This window comes from Haliotis asinina, chromosome 5 (assembly GCF_037392515.1).
Source record: "Haliotis asinina isolate JCU_RB_2024 chromosome 5, JCU_Hal_asi_v2, whole genome shotgun sequence".
NCBI classification, from domain to species: Eukaryota; Metazoa; Mollusca; class Gastropoda; order Lepetellida; family Haliotidae; genus Haliotis; species Haliotis asinina.
In genome coordinates this window covers 58,189,892-58,207,303 of record NC_090284.1, presented here as the reverse complement: position 1 = coordinate 58,207,303, position 17,412 = coordinate 58,189,892, and the positions used below count along the sequence as shown (strand labels likewise).

General features: G+C 36.6%; 1 protein-coding gene across 3 annotated transcripts in view; it reads left to right on the top strand.

Moving 5' to 3' along the window:
- LOC137284926 (pro-neuregulin-1, membrane-bound isoform-like) overlaps positions 1–15,712 on the top strand; it is a 111,855-nt gene extending 96,143 nt beyond the window's left edge. For 2 of the 3 annotated variants that reach the window (XM_067816976.1, XM_067816978.1), the window contains exons 5-8: positions 1,162–1,232; positions 6,836–6,938; positions 7,298–7,430; positions 8,152–15,712. In XM_067816976.1, coding sequence (XP_067673077.1) covers positions 1,162–1,232; positions 6,836–6,938; positions 7,298–7,430; positions 8,152–9,294 — 1,450 coding nt within the window. In that variant the 3' untranslated portion in view covers positions 9,295–15,712. The remainder of the gene's footprint in view (positions 1–1,161; positions 1,233–6,835; positions 6,939–7,297; positions 7,431–8,151) is intronic. The other variant, XM_067816977.1, reaches the window with a different exon arrangement.
- Positions 15,713–17,412: the final 1,700 nt, after the last annotated feature.

Below are 17,412 nucleotides of genomic sequence, written 5' to 3'. Positions count from 1 at the left end.
TACTTTTGCTTTAATTCTAAAATTTTGCATGATTTCCTGTAGTTAATTGCATGGAAAAAGAAACAATATTTTTGTTTACTAATTATACTGAATTGTTCTTTTTATTCTGCATGGAAATGATTCATTTTCAAAATTACTCTGTGGACATTTGTTTTGAATATTTGACTTTGTCAGAGCAGAGTTGTGATTAAAGATCAACTTACCTTGCACAGGAAGAGTGACCTCCCCTAGTTTTGACCTGCTCAAATATATGTGTATTAATCAACTACTAACAGCTGCAGCACTGACATTGTGGCATTCATAGCAAAGTAGATCAACAACTGTACATCTAAAGTTTAGTTTCAAGCTGACCAAATGTGAAACTAACCTAGGTCTGCAGATGAATGCAAATTTATTTGAGCCAAAAAGGTTCTTGCATGAGCTTCAAAATTGTGAAATGTTTTTTATGTGTGTGAAATGAGCATGCGCTTTTATGATTCATCAACACTATTTCATGATAAATGAGTTGTTTGTTTTATTGAAAAACAACAAGAAGTAAATTGACATTTTAGTGCTAGAAAATTGAGTGTCAGTATTGATTTAGCTGGTACAATGTTTAGATATACTTTGTTATAATTTACCATTACATTCAACAGTCTCACAGTGTTATTTGGTGTCATATTCAATATGGCAATATTATGAAACCTTATAGCATTGCCAGTCTGTGTGCGTCATGCTTACTCATCCGACCTGTGTCCAGCTTGCAAGCAGATCATGTGACATAGACAGAGGTCAAGGTCATTTGCGTGCCGTGTTGCTTGTGGTTTCACATCCATGCTGTCATAATTTCAACAATTTGCTAAAATCATAAAATCTTACTTAAACACTTTTCGATGAATTGCCTTCAGAAAAATAAAAAGTAAAAACATTTTGAAATCAAAAGTACATATGAAATGGTAATGCATATGAAATTATTCTTTCAATTTTGGTTTCATTACACATTCTCTTATAATGGCAAGAAACCTTTTTATAGAGTTTCTCAACATGATTTTTATTACTTGTTGGAAAAATGACAGTTTCATTTTTTTCTCCTGTAACATGGCATTCATCACTCCATCTGTCCATTTGATCATCCTGTCACTCCATACTCACTTTGTTGCCCTTGCTGCTTTCACCAATCAGGTGTCCAGAAAAATGGGCGGGGCGCCGCTGTGAGCTCCAGGATATCTTCAGCTTAGGGCCAGACTATAACAGTATGTATTCAAATGTAACTTCTTGCTTGATAATGGTTGGAGCCATTTGGCACCAATGGTCAGTTTTGTTCTACAGGCATGACGTTAAACATTTTGGTTTCAATTTTGTTTGAAGATTTCTGTGCTGTATATATTGTGATGCATGGTTGGAAACAGTATTTTTTTATTTTGGTTTAAGTTTCAATTTGTTAAGTTTTGATTAGATGTTTTGTTTTATTTGCATGACATTTTGGAAATATTTTTGTTTTTTGGGGTAATTGTAGATAATTTTGTGCATGACCTTTCAAATTATTTTTGATATATGACACCACATACTTATTCATGTGTCATTCTGTAAATTTCAGTTGTAACGGGTATGTTTGAGTTCTCCATCCCAAGATTTCTCCATCATAAGAGGGGATGTTCTTATAGGAATAGCACTTCGATATTAATAAGCTAGCTTTGTCCTGCACTATTAACAGCTGGTTATTTTGAATCAATTATTTATTATACAGGGTTCAAACTATTTGGCTTTTAAGGCCATGACACTTCAGTTGCTTTAAGGAAGACATTTCAAGGTGTTGGTGAATTTTTCAGGAATGAACTAAATCTTTGCCATCTCAAAATCCTCTCCGGCATGATAAAAACTGTCTTCAAAATAAATTCATGATTGCAATTAATCACTAAGCATTCTGGAATGTCACATAATGTTATTCTATACTTGTTTCATTTTCAATCATTTCTCATGGCTGCACGGCTTATGAAATATATTTTTACAGTTAGCATAGTCTTCACTTCTAAGATATAGAAAAGTTAGAAGCTTGAAATATGGCTGCCATTTAGACTGCAAACTAGTATCCAAACAGGCCTAAGTGTTGGGAGATGGTAGAAGGGCTGTTATAGAACTAAAGCTAAACCTTGCACTGCTCCTGTAAACTTTCTCACTTCACATGTCCATCCTTCAGGGGTTTCTTGCCTATTTCTTGTCTCGTTTCTTCACTTCATATACACGGAATCATTTCATGTGTCTTTGTCACGCTTCGATGCATGTGTTTGCCATTTCCAATTAAAATTATTATATTTATGCATAATGTCTTCTTGGGATAATTTGTCAGCTGAATGCAGGAACTGATAACTAAATAATTTTGTCGCAATTTAATAAGAATATACATAAGCATTAAGTGTGAATTTGATATATGTATTATCATAGTTAAAGAATTATGTGTGCTGGATCAGTATTTTGAATATTTTGTTAATTCTTGTGTTACTATGCTAAATTTGCCACAAGTACCATTTGCATGAGTAGTCTCCCCTTTGTCAAAACCATGGTAACCATGTCATTATGAGGGAATGTGTTTACAATGACAATTCCTTTCAGGTGCAAATATGATTCGTTTTGCTGAGCACCTATTACCATTCCAAAACTAACTGATTTAGCTAAATATGAATATTTTTATATATATCCAAACAGACTTGGACTTGAGACAGTAACTACATGATCTACATATAAACTTAGGAAGGCCATCATGGAGAATGCGCCTCCATACTAGAGTCAGAGTAAAAAACATGAATGTTTCAATAAACATTATTTTATGGCAAAGGTTGCAAGCATTAAACTTGACCTTTTTGATATATAAAAATGAAAAATAATGTTTCCCAGTTATATTCAGTGTTGTATGAAAGCGTTATACTTTGTATATTGAAGAAGCAAGTTTTCTGAAGTACTGGTGTTTGACCTTGAATGACCTTCTGGAGTGTTTCCTCAACTTGAAGGAGGTCCTCTTGAAGACCAATGGTCGTACTTCATTTTCTGGTCCACTTTTCCTCACACAATAAGCCCCTCGAACACTGATTGTTATCACCTGATTTGAACACTTAAGACATTCATTTGATATGTAATGTTTAACCAAAATACTGAACATTCTGAGAGGTGGCAGTAAGAAATTAGACTGTCTGTGATGAGTATTTGCAGTGTATGGTCAGCTAGGGTTGAAGACTGACATACTTGATAATTGCATCTCACACATGAGACAGTCTAGGCTCCATTGACACTGAGCAGTTGATGCAGACTTGTGTTAAGAGGTTTTTGATGACAAAACGAAATAAGAGGTTATTGAATTTCGGAGAGATTTGTACCGACTTTGTGACTAGGGTGATATTCATTGTATAAGTGTGGGCATTGGTATGCTGATAACGTCAGGTTTGAATCTATTGAGGTATCAGCTTTCTGTGCACAGAGACTGATTTTGTCTTGAGTAGTTATTAACCATGATGTTAAGTCTGTAAGTATCAGTCAGGTTAGACAGCCAGGTTAAATGTTCCGACCTTTTAGCACTCAGAAACAATGCCAAATGAAGTAGGACTCTTAGGATTTGGAGTTAGTTAAATTATGGTTTTATCAATAGATATCACACATTATGTGTCTTGTGTAGTGACTATGCTGTTAAATGTATTCATTGTTTTTCAAGAAGAAATCCTTCAAACAGGACAATGCATAATATTAATATTTTAGAAGCGATTATTGACAAATTATGTGAAAATTTACTAGTATATTTTATTTTGTTGTCATGGCTATAAAACAACATTCAGTTTTTCAATGTTCTGCTGCTGTCTTCCATCACTGAAAAACCCTGACCAACAGTTAAGGTTTGCATGTTGCAAATGTGACTGAGTATCTGCCAGGAATTTGTTGTTAACCTTCAGGTATGTGATTAGACCTTGTATATTTTCCATCAGGTGGTAAACTAGTTTTATCTGCCATGACCTCAAGGAGACATTGTTATAACCTTCCTTCCACCATTGATCAGAATTGGTGCAATCAGGTCCATGCCATTCATTTGCTCTGGATCTAGACTCGATTTCCTGCTGTTTTAGATACTTCCATTTTATATTCATCTATGTCATAAAAAAGTAATTCTTCTTTTTGGAATTAGCATACAAAGTCTTGCTTTCTGTAGCATCATGGGATTTTAAGCAAGAGGATATTTGTCACATGCTTAGATTATGATAATTGTGACATGCTGAGATTATGATAATTCAAGAAGATGAGCTTTTTTCTTCTATTTTTTTTTAAGTCTTTGAAGGGCATTTAGAAGTGAAATGCATAAGAATGAAGATTTTATGGATATCAACTTCTTTATATGAGAACACAACGTTTCGGAGTTAATGCTTACTCCTTCATCAGGTGATTGAGAATGGGGTACAGGGCTATATTTATATGTACAGGTAAAACAATAACAAAGTAACAAAGTAACAAGTGGAATGACTTAACGAAAGCTGGAAGCCAGTATAAACAAGCGCTGATTGGAACCCGACAGTTATGATAACAATGATAGAAGCCAATGGTAATACATTACAGATGATGGGATATGTTTACATAACACAGGTAGGGGGTAAGGACGATGTACATGATAGGGGAAAAGGATGGAAGCCAATGGTGGGTGATGTTTACATAACACTTGATTGGTGATTAAGGGTGATGTACATGACTGCATGAGAGTTGATGGGCATGTTTACATGGGGGTTGATGATGTGCAAACACAAGTAGATAAGGATGTACACGGGTAGATTGGCTATACATGAATTACATAGATAGAATGTACACAGATAGATGAGATTAATTTATCAATAAGTCCCAGGCACTTGGTAGGTACACTCCTTGGTCACGGTTGATTGCTGGTTTCTGTCTCTGGATCTCAATGGCTTCTTGCAGTTTCCTTTGGCGCCAGTTGTTGTTGTTGGTAGATAGTATCCTAGTGTCCTTCGAGGAAGCAGCCCTCTCCACAGCTCCGTTCCAGCCCCTCTGTTGGTACCGCAAAGTCGACGACACCTTCACCACCATTGCCAATGACAACGACCCCAGCGAGCTCCTCAACCACCTCAACGACCAACATCCAAGAATCAAGTTCACCATGGAGACTGAGACCAACCAACACCTGCCCTTCCTTGATGTATCCCTCCACGCCACAGACGATGGACTCAGAACCTCAGTATACCGCAAGCCGACGCACACCGACCAGTACATCCACTACAACTCCTGCCACCATCCTCAGATCAAGCAAGCTATCATCGCCACCCTTACCAGACGTGCCAAAGCCCTCTGCCATCCTGATGCCCTAAACAATGAACTGGACCACCTCAGAAAGACATTCACCACACTGAATGGTTACCCTCCCCAGCTCGTCACAGCCACCGTCAACAAGACCCTCAAGGACCGAGAACCCCGCCTCAAGCCTTCTCCATCACCCATCAGAGTAACCATACCCTACCTTGGCCCCATCAGTCATCAAATATCACGCCTATTCAAGACCAAAGCCAGCATCGATGTCACCTTCTCCAGTGGCAAGACCATCAAGACCTACCTAAAAGCCAACGGTAAATGACCCAGCTGTGAACACCCTAACCCGAGAGGATGCATCTACCAGATCCCTTGCAACTGTGGCGACCTATACATTGGAGAAACGCTGAGACCAATCAACACCAGAATGAAGGAACACCAGACCTCTGTTAGCAAACTCGACCAGAAATCGGCCATCTCAAGAACCCTGGACATTCAATCCGATGGGAGGACACTAGGATACTATCTACCAACAACAACAACTGGCGCCAAAGGAAACTGCAAGAAGCCATCGAGATCCGGAGACAGAAACCAGCAATCAACCGTGACCAAGGAGTGTACCTACCAAGTGCCTGGGACTTATTGATAAATTAATCTCATCTATCTGTGTACATTCTATCTATGTAATTCATGTATAGCCAATCTACCCGTGTACATCCTTATCTACTTGTGTTTGCACATCATCAACCCCCATGTAAACATGCCCATCACTCTCATGCAGTCATGTACATCACCCTTAATCACCAATCAAGTGTTATGTAAACATCACCCACCATTGGCTTCCATCCTTTTCCCCTATCATGTACCTCGTCCTTACCCCCTACCTGTGTTATGTAAACATATCCCATCATCTGTAATGTATTACCATTGGCTTCTATCATTGTTATCATAACTGTCGGGTTCCAATCAGCGCTTGTTTATACTGGCTTCCAACTTTCGTTAAGTCATTCCACTTGTTACTTTGTTATTGTTTTACCTGTACATATAAATATAGCCCTGTACCCCATTCTCAATCACCTGATGAAGGAGTAAGCATTAACTCCGAAACGTTGTGTTCTCATATAAAGAAGTTGATATCCATAAAATCTTCATTCTTATTTTGTTTTAGATCAACATTTGTGTTTAATGTTTAAGGGATCAAATCCATTTGCTAACAAGAAGGTGGTTAACCATTGTTACTGTTATGACTTCAAAAGGTGATGCCATATTTCACCACACACCATCAATCCAAGAAAAGAGCCAGTATTTTCGTTCTTGTATAGAAGGTATTTGCGATGACTTTTCAATTAATCAGGGTCTTGATATTTTGTTTTGAAGAACTTCCTTCCCACAATCCTGATAATTATATGGTTACTCAAAGAGGCCTAAACAGCTAATGCATCTGTTTTTATGTTCCTTTAGTTATATGTTTTAAACCTGCAAATGGTATTTGATAAGAGCAAATATTATTCGAGAAGGTTTTTTATTTTTTCAATTATGGTACTAACATATTGTTTCTTTTGTTTAGGACAAGCAAAACTTTTACATGATCGTACTATCATCTTCATTAGCATCATCATTGCAACCTTGGTCTTCATTGCAATATGCATCGTGTCATACTTCATGGCCAGGTGAGTTACTTCCCCTTGTGAGAGTTATCTCCCCTTTTGATTAACCTAGTGCATTATAACATAAGTTGTCAAGGAATGCAGTAAAGAAGTTAATGGCTATAATTCATACAGCCAAAAGCCATGTTCCTTTCGTGGTTACCTATATTAACACTGGCAAAACTGATATCAGATGAATCACACTGCTATTAGTAAGTATCAGACTGTGTCAGCCATTCATAAATTTTCAAGTTTTATTAATTCTGTTGATGACATATTCTCCAGCCCCATGTTTTTCCAAACCATAAACGTTTCTATGTTATGTCATTGTTTAAACTGTATAAACTTGTCTTATTCATGAAAATGTTACATTTCCACTTCAGGCGGCAACGCAAAAAGTGGGAAAAAAGGAGGGATCAAAAAAATAAACGAAACATTCCAGTAGCAACTCAATATCGTCCCCTCCTTGATGATGTGGATGCATCTCACCCACCTGTAAATAGAGTAAAAGAGACTGTAAGTTGGCCCATCTACAATATGTGTGAAGAAGAATCATATTCTACTGGCAAACAAGGACAAGCTGAGCAACGTCCTGACAACTGACCCATATATGCAATTGTGAGTGCAGGGGCCCCAGGTTGTCTGCGATCAAGTGTGATCACATGAAAGTCTATAAGCAAGGCAGAATGCAGCAATGCAGAATCAATATCACTGTTATACGCTGCATGTGCACTAGCCTACATCTGCTTTCCCTTTTACAAACCAAATGGGTTTGCTCATTGCCATGAACCTCCTAATTCTCATAAACACATTCTCTGTGCTGGCCCAACTTATCCTTGTTAGCCAGTAGACTTCCATCAATTTTACTATGCATCATTGTAATTTAGCAGTGTTTGTGAAAACATGAGTTAATATCTTGTGAAATTGGAATTCTTTCATTCAGGATATGTTACTTTGTAGTTATTAATGTAATGTATTTTTGTTGTTGTTTAAAAAATATGTTATCATTATCATTTGATAATTGTTCTTTGAAGTACAGTAACCTATGGTTATATTTAACACAAAGGGACACAACCAATAGGTTTAGGTCATAAAAACACGGTTATAATCATTTTGTTATGTAATATTTCAAAATATACATCAACAATATGTTCTATGCATCTGTTTGATATAAGCATGTTGTTTTTAAACATGACATACTGTATATCATTTTGAAGAGCCTTTGCCTTATTTACAGCATACACAGACAGATTACTACATGAATGCTGACTACCTGCCCCCATACAATGACCCTAACATCTACCCTGTCATCAACCCCTATGGGGTACACGTCAAAGAGGACGACCCTCCAGTAGAGATGAGACGTCAGGCTCACTCCCTAGGAGCTGCACCCAACCCTGGTTCTAATCACGGTATTGAAGGACCAGACAGAAGGTCAAGGGCATCATCACGAGGGTCAAGGACACGGCTGAAGGCTGTGTCTTTGGATGAAGGTCGTGATAATGAGGAAGACTTTGATCAGCCTGGAATGAACGAGCCTGACTGCATCCAGATGCAAAAAATGCCTCGGAACTGTTATTCTGATGGTAATATTAAGGGTGGAACCAGGCCTTCCAATAGACGACTGCCCCTAACTATGCATGACATGGACATTCCTGAAGGAGAACTTGACAGTATAGAGCCCCTGAATGCTGAGGATCCTGTAGTGGTCGACCTGGAGTCTCCTGCACTTGAACCTTCTCCTGACAATGAGGACGGACTAAGACCTATGGATGAACCTGATGATGTGGAAATGCCAATAGATGATCAAGCCCATCCAAGGCGTTATATGTATCCCCCAAGTAAGTCTTTGGACTTTGAGTCAGATAGTGATGAAGAACCAACAGAGGAAAGCCCACTGACACGGTTACATATCAGCGAAGGGGAGGATGATCCCGCGCCATCTCGGGACAAGAGTTTTGACTCTCTTGATCTTGATAAGTCAGATTCACAACCAACAGTGGAAAGTGTTGTGCCTGACAGTGGTCCTCAGGATTCTAGAACCAGTAATGAGCCGTTGTACATAGACAATCCTGATAGCTTAAGCAGCAGTATCACTGGCAGTCCAGATACCCACCCCAGCTCCTCCATGGAAAACTTTGAGTTCCCTGTCCTCCCGAATGGGACAGAGACTGGAATGTCATGGGATGAACACGGTATGCCTGTGTCTCCTGGTCACTATGCATATTCTCCTCCCATCACAGACTCTCAGAACCTAGAGGACCAGTTCATTCATCCACACCCACCGAATGAGCTGCCTCTCAGCCCCACCAAGAACAGTACTGTGTATCAAAAACTGCTGAAGGACATTCGAGAGGACCAGGATCCCATCCCTATATGAATGTCTTGTATCAACAGAATTCTCCTCCGTGTTTCCTGGACAGTTCCAGATATTCCTTCCGTTATCTATGATGATGTGAACAGACCCCTAAAGATGGATCTCAACATCAAACAACCACATCATCTGGATCGTCCATGAAGTATTGGCCACAGTATCATGTTCCACAACATTCACATCATCTGCATCTGTGATGATGTGGTTGGACCACAATGGGTGGAATCTTAGTAACAACACCCTGCCCTCTGGATCTATAATGACAGACATGGACCATACAGGATGGGCCATGACACCACTGACTACATTCTGTGGGCCTACGCTGACATACAATGACCAAGGATCGGCCATGATGCCAGTGTCCACATTCTTTAGGTCGACGATGATATTTGTGAGCCATTGTAGATAGGTCCTCAATGTCCACTTCCTCAGCTACTGTGAAGAGTATCCTGCTCTTACATCCAAGGACCTAGGATCTTTCCTGATATGATTTTCTCAATCTTCTGCATGTTTTGAGACAGTATATATGCTCATGGATCATGTATGTTCAATGTCAAACAAGTGTTCCCACCTCCCTTGATATGGTCTCAGAACTGTATGAATAACTTGAGACTAAGAACAACTGCACCATTTTGTGTTCTAACAATGAATATGTGTGGCCCAAGTGTTGAATATCTCTCTGTGCGTTATCTTGACCCCAGTGCTTTGAGGACAGACATAATGGCATTGAAAGATACTGTTCCATGGCAAACCCGAGGACCAAGATGAGTAACTAAGCAACTGCTTTTATGTATATTCTGTGACCATCTTCTAGAAAGACCTACATGGTGCCCGTTACTTAAGCATTTAATGACATCACCACTGCCATCCATTATAAGAGTTGAACAAACTGACATTAAGCACCATGTTGTTAGAGGCTATCTGTTATTGGCAACATTTTGTGTAATCTGTACCTGCATTACACCGGAAGAATCATTGAAAACAGACATTTACACTAAAGTGTAATGTTTTGTAAATTACTGGTTATGTACAAATAAATATTTAATTCTGTTTCTGAGTAAATTACATAGGTAAGTGATGTTCAAATTCCATGGAGAAATGTACCAGCTGCAATTCATGATTCAAAAATTTATTTGGTAATATTTATTTATTTTTTTATAGTTAGATTTCATGTAAATTCATGTAAATTCATTCTTTGTTTTGTAATGTTCATATCTCAATAAAATGATATTGTCTTAATTATATTCATTTCATATTGACCTAACTGATTCAAATTTAGTCAAATTCTTCAAAGAATTATATGCATTGCACATCTGTAGAACATTGTATATATGTTGAACAAAACAAGATAGGGGACATGAATACTTTCAGGCATATCCTTATTAAATTATGTACTTAGCCTTCGCTTAAAAAAAATCACAAAATATATTCACAATCTCTTTATTTGTGTGTTCAGTATATGAATATCTGGATGAAGATGAAGGAAACAGGTTGTATCAACTATGCCTTTGTGAACAGTATCTTGTTGTGATCCATTTTCTAATCGCTAGGGTAACACAGTCAGTGGTTATGACCAATGAGAAGAGTGAACAAAGATTTGTTGTCGCTGTCATTGAAAACCCATGCTATAGGTGTCATTTTTTGTACATCGTAGTACTGTTTTTCCAGTTTCATCTCTGTGTACATACTGTTCATGCTGTGTTATTTAATTTCTTGTGTTGTGTGAAATCAATTTAAATTAAATCCTTTTATAGACAAGTGTTGTACAAAGTTATGCCATATAATGTTATGATTCTCAACTGTGATTCATTCAACATATTGAATGCACTTATATGTTTATTATTTTTTTTTCCCATTGTATATTATCATTTGAAATGACATCATTTTGTTGTATATTTCATCTTATGTTCTGTACACAGTTTCAATGGTTCTTTGTATGTACAGGTGTGTATATAATGAAATAGGAATGTCTCAACTTCGCAAAGATTAACTATGGTACATATTAACACAAAGAGAGTTAACACAATATTGGAGTCAGTTGTTATACTTCAGAAAAAATTAAGTGTGTTCCAGTACCAACTGCACCAAGCGGTATAAATAATTTCTTAGGTAGACATACTTTTAAGTAATCATTACTTAAAATTGAAACTTATCTTATCTTGAGGAATATCTATTGCATGCATAAAGCCCCAATGGAATAGAATAATCCCAGTTATCTGTCAGAACTAATTTGATAAAAGGGCAGAATAGGATCAGTAACGTAGAAGAACCAAACTCAATAACAATATCAGTATGCATTTTAAATTATAAATATATGAAATATATCATCTTGTTAGTGCATTACAGCTGTTCGTGACTGCACACAATGGATCAACACAGCATTCAGTCTGTAAATACAGATCTCTAAAGAAACATTGATAGGTGAGGAGACTCATTCGGTAATTGCATATCATGCACCTTTGTACACAAACAACTCAAAATTAATTGTGTAATGATGATTTTTACACATTTCGTTTATCTGGAGTTCAGTCAGAAAGATTCTTCTTCAAGGAAATGATTCATTTGACAAAATTGTGAAACTACTAACTCTTACTCTATTTATCGGAACAATTCTGACTCAAATTTGATTTAGTTTGAAAAGGTGATTTTCTTCCAAGTCCAAGAACAAGGCAGGGGATGGCACTGGGGTAGTCTTGGGGGTAACATTCACTCTGTGCTCCTGGCTTGATTCTGCATGAGTACAATGTGTGAAACCCATTGTCCCCTGCTATGGTGTCACTGGATTATTGATAGAAGAGATATAAAATCCAACCCACTTCATTTAGCTGGGACTACATGTACTTTAATTAGACACGAACAGAAGGTATTCCATGAGACTCAAATTGCTTGAATTAAAGAACATGTAACATATCTGTCTGAATGCCGAATGCATTCTTTAGCAATGAAATAGCAGACAGATTGCCCATGAAAATAGGAGAGCGATACTTTATGTACATTTCAGTTCAAGAACATCACTACCAATATTTAGTTTCAGTTATCTGTTGAAACTGATTTCATGGTGATGGTCATAATATGAACTGATAACTGTCATCAGCGATGACACAGATGTTGAAGACATGCACTGATGAAGAAAGCTGGAAGTTTTTGTTGCTAGAACAAGTTATGTTAACCTATTATTTATGAAAGTGTATATTTTTGTCTCTCTGTTGTATTTGTGCTAGTTGTCAGTGTTTAAAAGGTTGATTGACGATGGCATGAGTGAGTTGATTTCTTGGTTAAGCACTGTAAGTATTTTTCATGACAAATCTACTCCCAGGAAACAACATTGGTCTTACAGCATTTTACAGTGAATATGTAAATTTATGCAAGCAATGATGTGTCATTCTCCTATTGATGGAAGTAGTGTAGATTTTTAAAAGTTCAATTCATTTTTTTTATTGGAGTCAGTTTTTTGTCTGATCATGAAAACTTGGTGTCAATGTTACTGTGGTGATGCTGTGCAAAGATTCCAAAGACGTTTTACTTTTTATTTATATTCACATTTTCACACTGAATTTCACAATTTAACTATTACATTAATACATTTATTGGGGTATTTAGAAGTATATTCTTTGAGTAAAATGCTATGGTTTTGCTTTTTAGAAGCACCAGTTAACTTTTAGAATATGTGATTGACATTTATCATGAATCTCCCATTGGAGTGTGATTAGGGTACTTTATGTATTTTATGTCTGAATTTTAGAGAAAAAAATAGGATAGCAACATTATCATTTTGAGATGAATATGTGCACCAGTTCACTGACCTTTAACTATCCAAAAACACTGTTAATATTTATGTATATTAATTGTCAAAGTTAAATAACAGGAATTCATAGTAGTAGTGATCATAGCCTGATGCTTTCAAAATAAGGACTTAATAGCTGTTTTTGATTAATGATGAAAATGTCATGAAAAGTTTTCATAAAAAGTCCCTTATTTCAGTAGCCAGCACTTGAAGAGACTGAAGCTTGAGGAACTATACATGATATATATGTTATTCATATGTTTATATAACAGCACTGAAACATTCAAAGCCTTTAGAAAAGTTTATGACATGGGATCTGTTTTAGTAATATTGTATACTATATTTCCGTTGTAGAACAGACGTAGTTGTAGTTTATTGGACTTGTTAAATGAGGTTTGGTTACTGTAGTCTGTATTGGCCTCTGAACTATTGTACCTAGAATGATTGAGATTGTTTAAAGCTGGCACTGCAAGTATATTCCATCCTGCATAGTCCAGCCAATTGACATCAGATAACATTGAAATGCTTTAACACTGCCCTGAAGGTTAAGAAATATTTGGATATTTGTTGAACAGATTTACCCGTGTTTTTGTAAAGATCACTTTCCTATGAAGTGAAAATGGTTTAAATTTAAATTATACATCTTCGATAAAAAAATACAGAAGTAGGAAACAATATAGAAGGATATTAGTTCCTCTCCATTGAGTTCCGCTCCTTTGGACATATTCCATACAAGTCAGGTTTGAAGTGCCATACGATCTTTAAATCATAAGATAGTATTCTTCATCAGATGATATTCACATGGAAACGTTGTATTGCTTTGAATCTCAGTCATGAAACTGTACAGACATCATGTTAAAACAGACATAATATCAAAGCATACTACTGATCAACTTGTTTCATACGGGCATTTTTCTTGAAATGAGCTAAATGCAATTGTGTGAAATTCTTAAAATTATTACAGTCATGCAAATCTCAAATTGCTAATTTTACAGGATTGGATTGTAAAGTTTCAATTGTACTTCTCTGCACTGAAATTGTTTTCCCGAACAAACTATTTGTGATCGATTTGTGTAAAACTTTCTTTGTTCTGTGGTATTTGAAGTCTTTTCTTGAAGTCTTTTTATGCTTGCTATATTAATTCATACCAGTTTTTATCATAGATGTTCACTGTTCCAAACAGATCCTTTTTTCCTGAAAAATCAGTCATTTTCTACAAGGTTTGGCTAAACTAGAGTAAAAACCAAGAGGTGATATTTCATATCCAGACAAATATTAACTTGTCTCGACATTTTCTCATCTTGGATTAAAAAACTGCCAGTCATCTTCATACTTCTTGGCTTTATCCAGAAAATGGAAATTTTGAATTTAAAATTCCATGCATTAATTTAGGAAAAATAGCATTAACCGTTTCATCATATCTACAAAGTACTTTGAAAAAGAGATTTTATTGGCTAAAGTAGATTTGTGATATGTCAGTTTTCTGTACCATTTGGCATTTCTACCAGATGATTGATCATTTCTTGCATCCTGGCACAGCAAGCTATTGCAGCCATAAATTAATGTGCAGACATTAGGTTTCCGTATTTTAATGTTGTATCTTAAAAAGGTAGAATCTTTGGCGAGTTACCTCCCCTGATGCACTTAAGAGGGCAGTGCCTTTGTTTGAAAAGTGCCTCAGTCCATATAGTTTATCTGTTAAGTTTTAACGCATAGCCTTTTATTATTAGACAGCCATTGTTCTGATGCACTGTTATAAGAGATATATTGACCCAGATGATATATGCTCTGTTATATTAGGTGTTAGTTGACTTTGTCAAAATGCATTTAGTACCAGCTTGAAAAATACATGTTGTTGTTGCATATGAATTTTATATGATAGATTAATGTTTGTTAATTAGTATTAATGATAGATGATATATAATTGCTAAAAGTGCTTGCTTTCTTTCATGAAATCAAATTCTTGTAATTTTATCTCAATTTGCCTAAATAGTCCTTGACAAGTGTTTTTTATTCGTCCTTCATTCTGTCTATTATGAGCTTTTGATTATCATAGAAAATACTGAAAGATTGTCTTTTGACTTTTTTATGAAATGTAATATCTCACTTAGCAGATACTATCTTGACTACAACTTATTACATGACAGAAGATGTTGGCGTTCTGACAACTTGTTCAGGAGTGTGTTCAGATGAACTCACCGGAAGTGAAATCATGTTTGTTATGTCTACAAAATAGATTTTCAATTTAATATTTAAGAGATTTTAAGACAATTAGAATTTGATGTTATTTTTTTTTCAATATTAGATGATGTTTATTTGATTTATGAAACATGACCTAAGTTCCTTCATATCTTGATTCTATGCACAGAAAATTGTTGGATCTTATGAATGAATTAATAAGTTGATAGCATCTTGACTTGAAGGAAACCTGTTAATAGATAAATTATTCCTTGCTGGTTTGCCCTGTGTAAAACAGACTTTTTGTTGAGTTTGACTGTCAGTATGATTCATGCCTGGTTCAAGGATTCCCTGGTTCAAGGATTCCCTGTTGTTGAGTGAAAGGTTTATGTCTGGCATCAACAAGGAAACTGTATTGTCATGGTAGTGTATTTTTGTAAATTATTAAAAATTTAAAACATTCGCTTTCTTTTCGCATTCTTCTTACATTATTATTAAATAGAAGCATCTATGAGGGGATGTCAAAGAGCAGTGAGTCTAGCTAGCTATATTCTTGATGTCTATTGTTTGTAAAGTTACCATTTTATTGTAAAGGGGTCATTAGCAATGCCATATCCAAAGCTTTACATCTGGAGTTGCTCATTTGTGATGTCATTCCAATTTTATGTCACCATATGATTTGAATGACATCACTACTGTTGATGACACAACAAAACAATTGTTTATGTGGTTTCTAAGTGTCCATAAGCAGTGAATAGTCTTGCTGTTTCTGGGAATCTAATATCATTTGATCATGTTTTTCAACCAATCAGATTACAGAACACAGTGACTTTTGGTTTATAATATCATATAAAATATGTTCAGAATGGTATTGAATGTTTTCCCATCATAATCAACAGCCAAAGATTTGGACTGCTTGATTCAGATTTAGACCAGAGCTGTTTTTAAGGACACCCCCAGTTTGATCTTTCACAAACATTGTGTCCAGATATTCAAGCTGGCACAATATACTGGGAGCTGACACTTGTGTGACCATTCAGTATTTATCTGAAACCCTTGGATGTATATTAAAAACATTACAGTCAGTAATGTCCTTATGATAAAGTCATCTGGAAAGGGTGGGTAGTGTCCCCAAAACAAGCTCTTTCAGAAAACATGAAGTGGGGAGTCACTTTAACAAGCAATTGTAGTTTCAAATTGCTTTTTTATGCACTTTAGTTTCTAAGTTTGATTTAGGCAGACTTTCTCCTACCTCAAACACACAAACTGTTTCTTGCATATTTTGTCTCCAGGTGTTTGTGATGCATGGTGAAACTCACTACTTTTTGACATCCCCTCGTATCGATGCTCATGTTGTTGATCACTGGATTCTCTGGTCCAGTCTGGATTATTTACAGACCTCCGACATATAGCTGGAATATTGCTGAGTGCAGCGTAAAACTAAACCCACCCACTGGTTTGTATAGTTTGCCTTATTTTATGCCACTTTTAGCAATGTTCCAACCATGCCACAGCAGAAGACACCAGGTTGTACCCATGTGGAGACTGAAACCATTCCTATACGAGCTTTGTGGTAGCCTGGTAGTTGATGCGCTCACTCATCACACCGAAGACCAGAGTACATGTCCTCATGGGTACAATATGTGAAGCCCATTTCCGGTGTCCTCCTCCGTGATATTAGTGGCATATTGCTAAAAGTAGCATAAAACCATACTCACTCATTCACTCGTGCCTACTATACAAGCAAACACTCTAACTACTAGACTACCCCAGTGCTCTTACAGGCATGGTGTATGATGTCTCCGTGACACAGGTCATCCGTCCAACAACTACAAGCAGACAGGCCCCGATAGGTGACATTTAAACCACAGTTCACCTCACCTTTCTCTCGCCATGCACACACATTCACACACACACACACACACACACACACACACACACACACACACACACATATTACTTAGGGGATAAACGTACTGTGTTGGGAAATTAGATGAATGTTATGCAGAATTGATAGTCTCTAAATTTCATTTGGAACCGAACGCGTAGAATATCAGATTGACGGTCACCACTTCAGACCTTTGATGAAGGCTATACGGTGGAATTTGTCGAATCCAGACTCTATGTAATCCAGTTTCCTCCATAATCCAGACTACTATCTC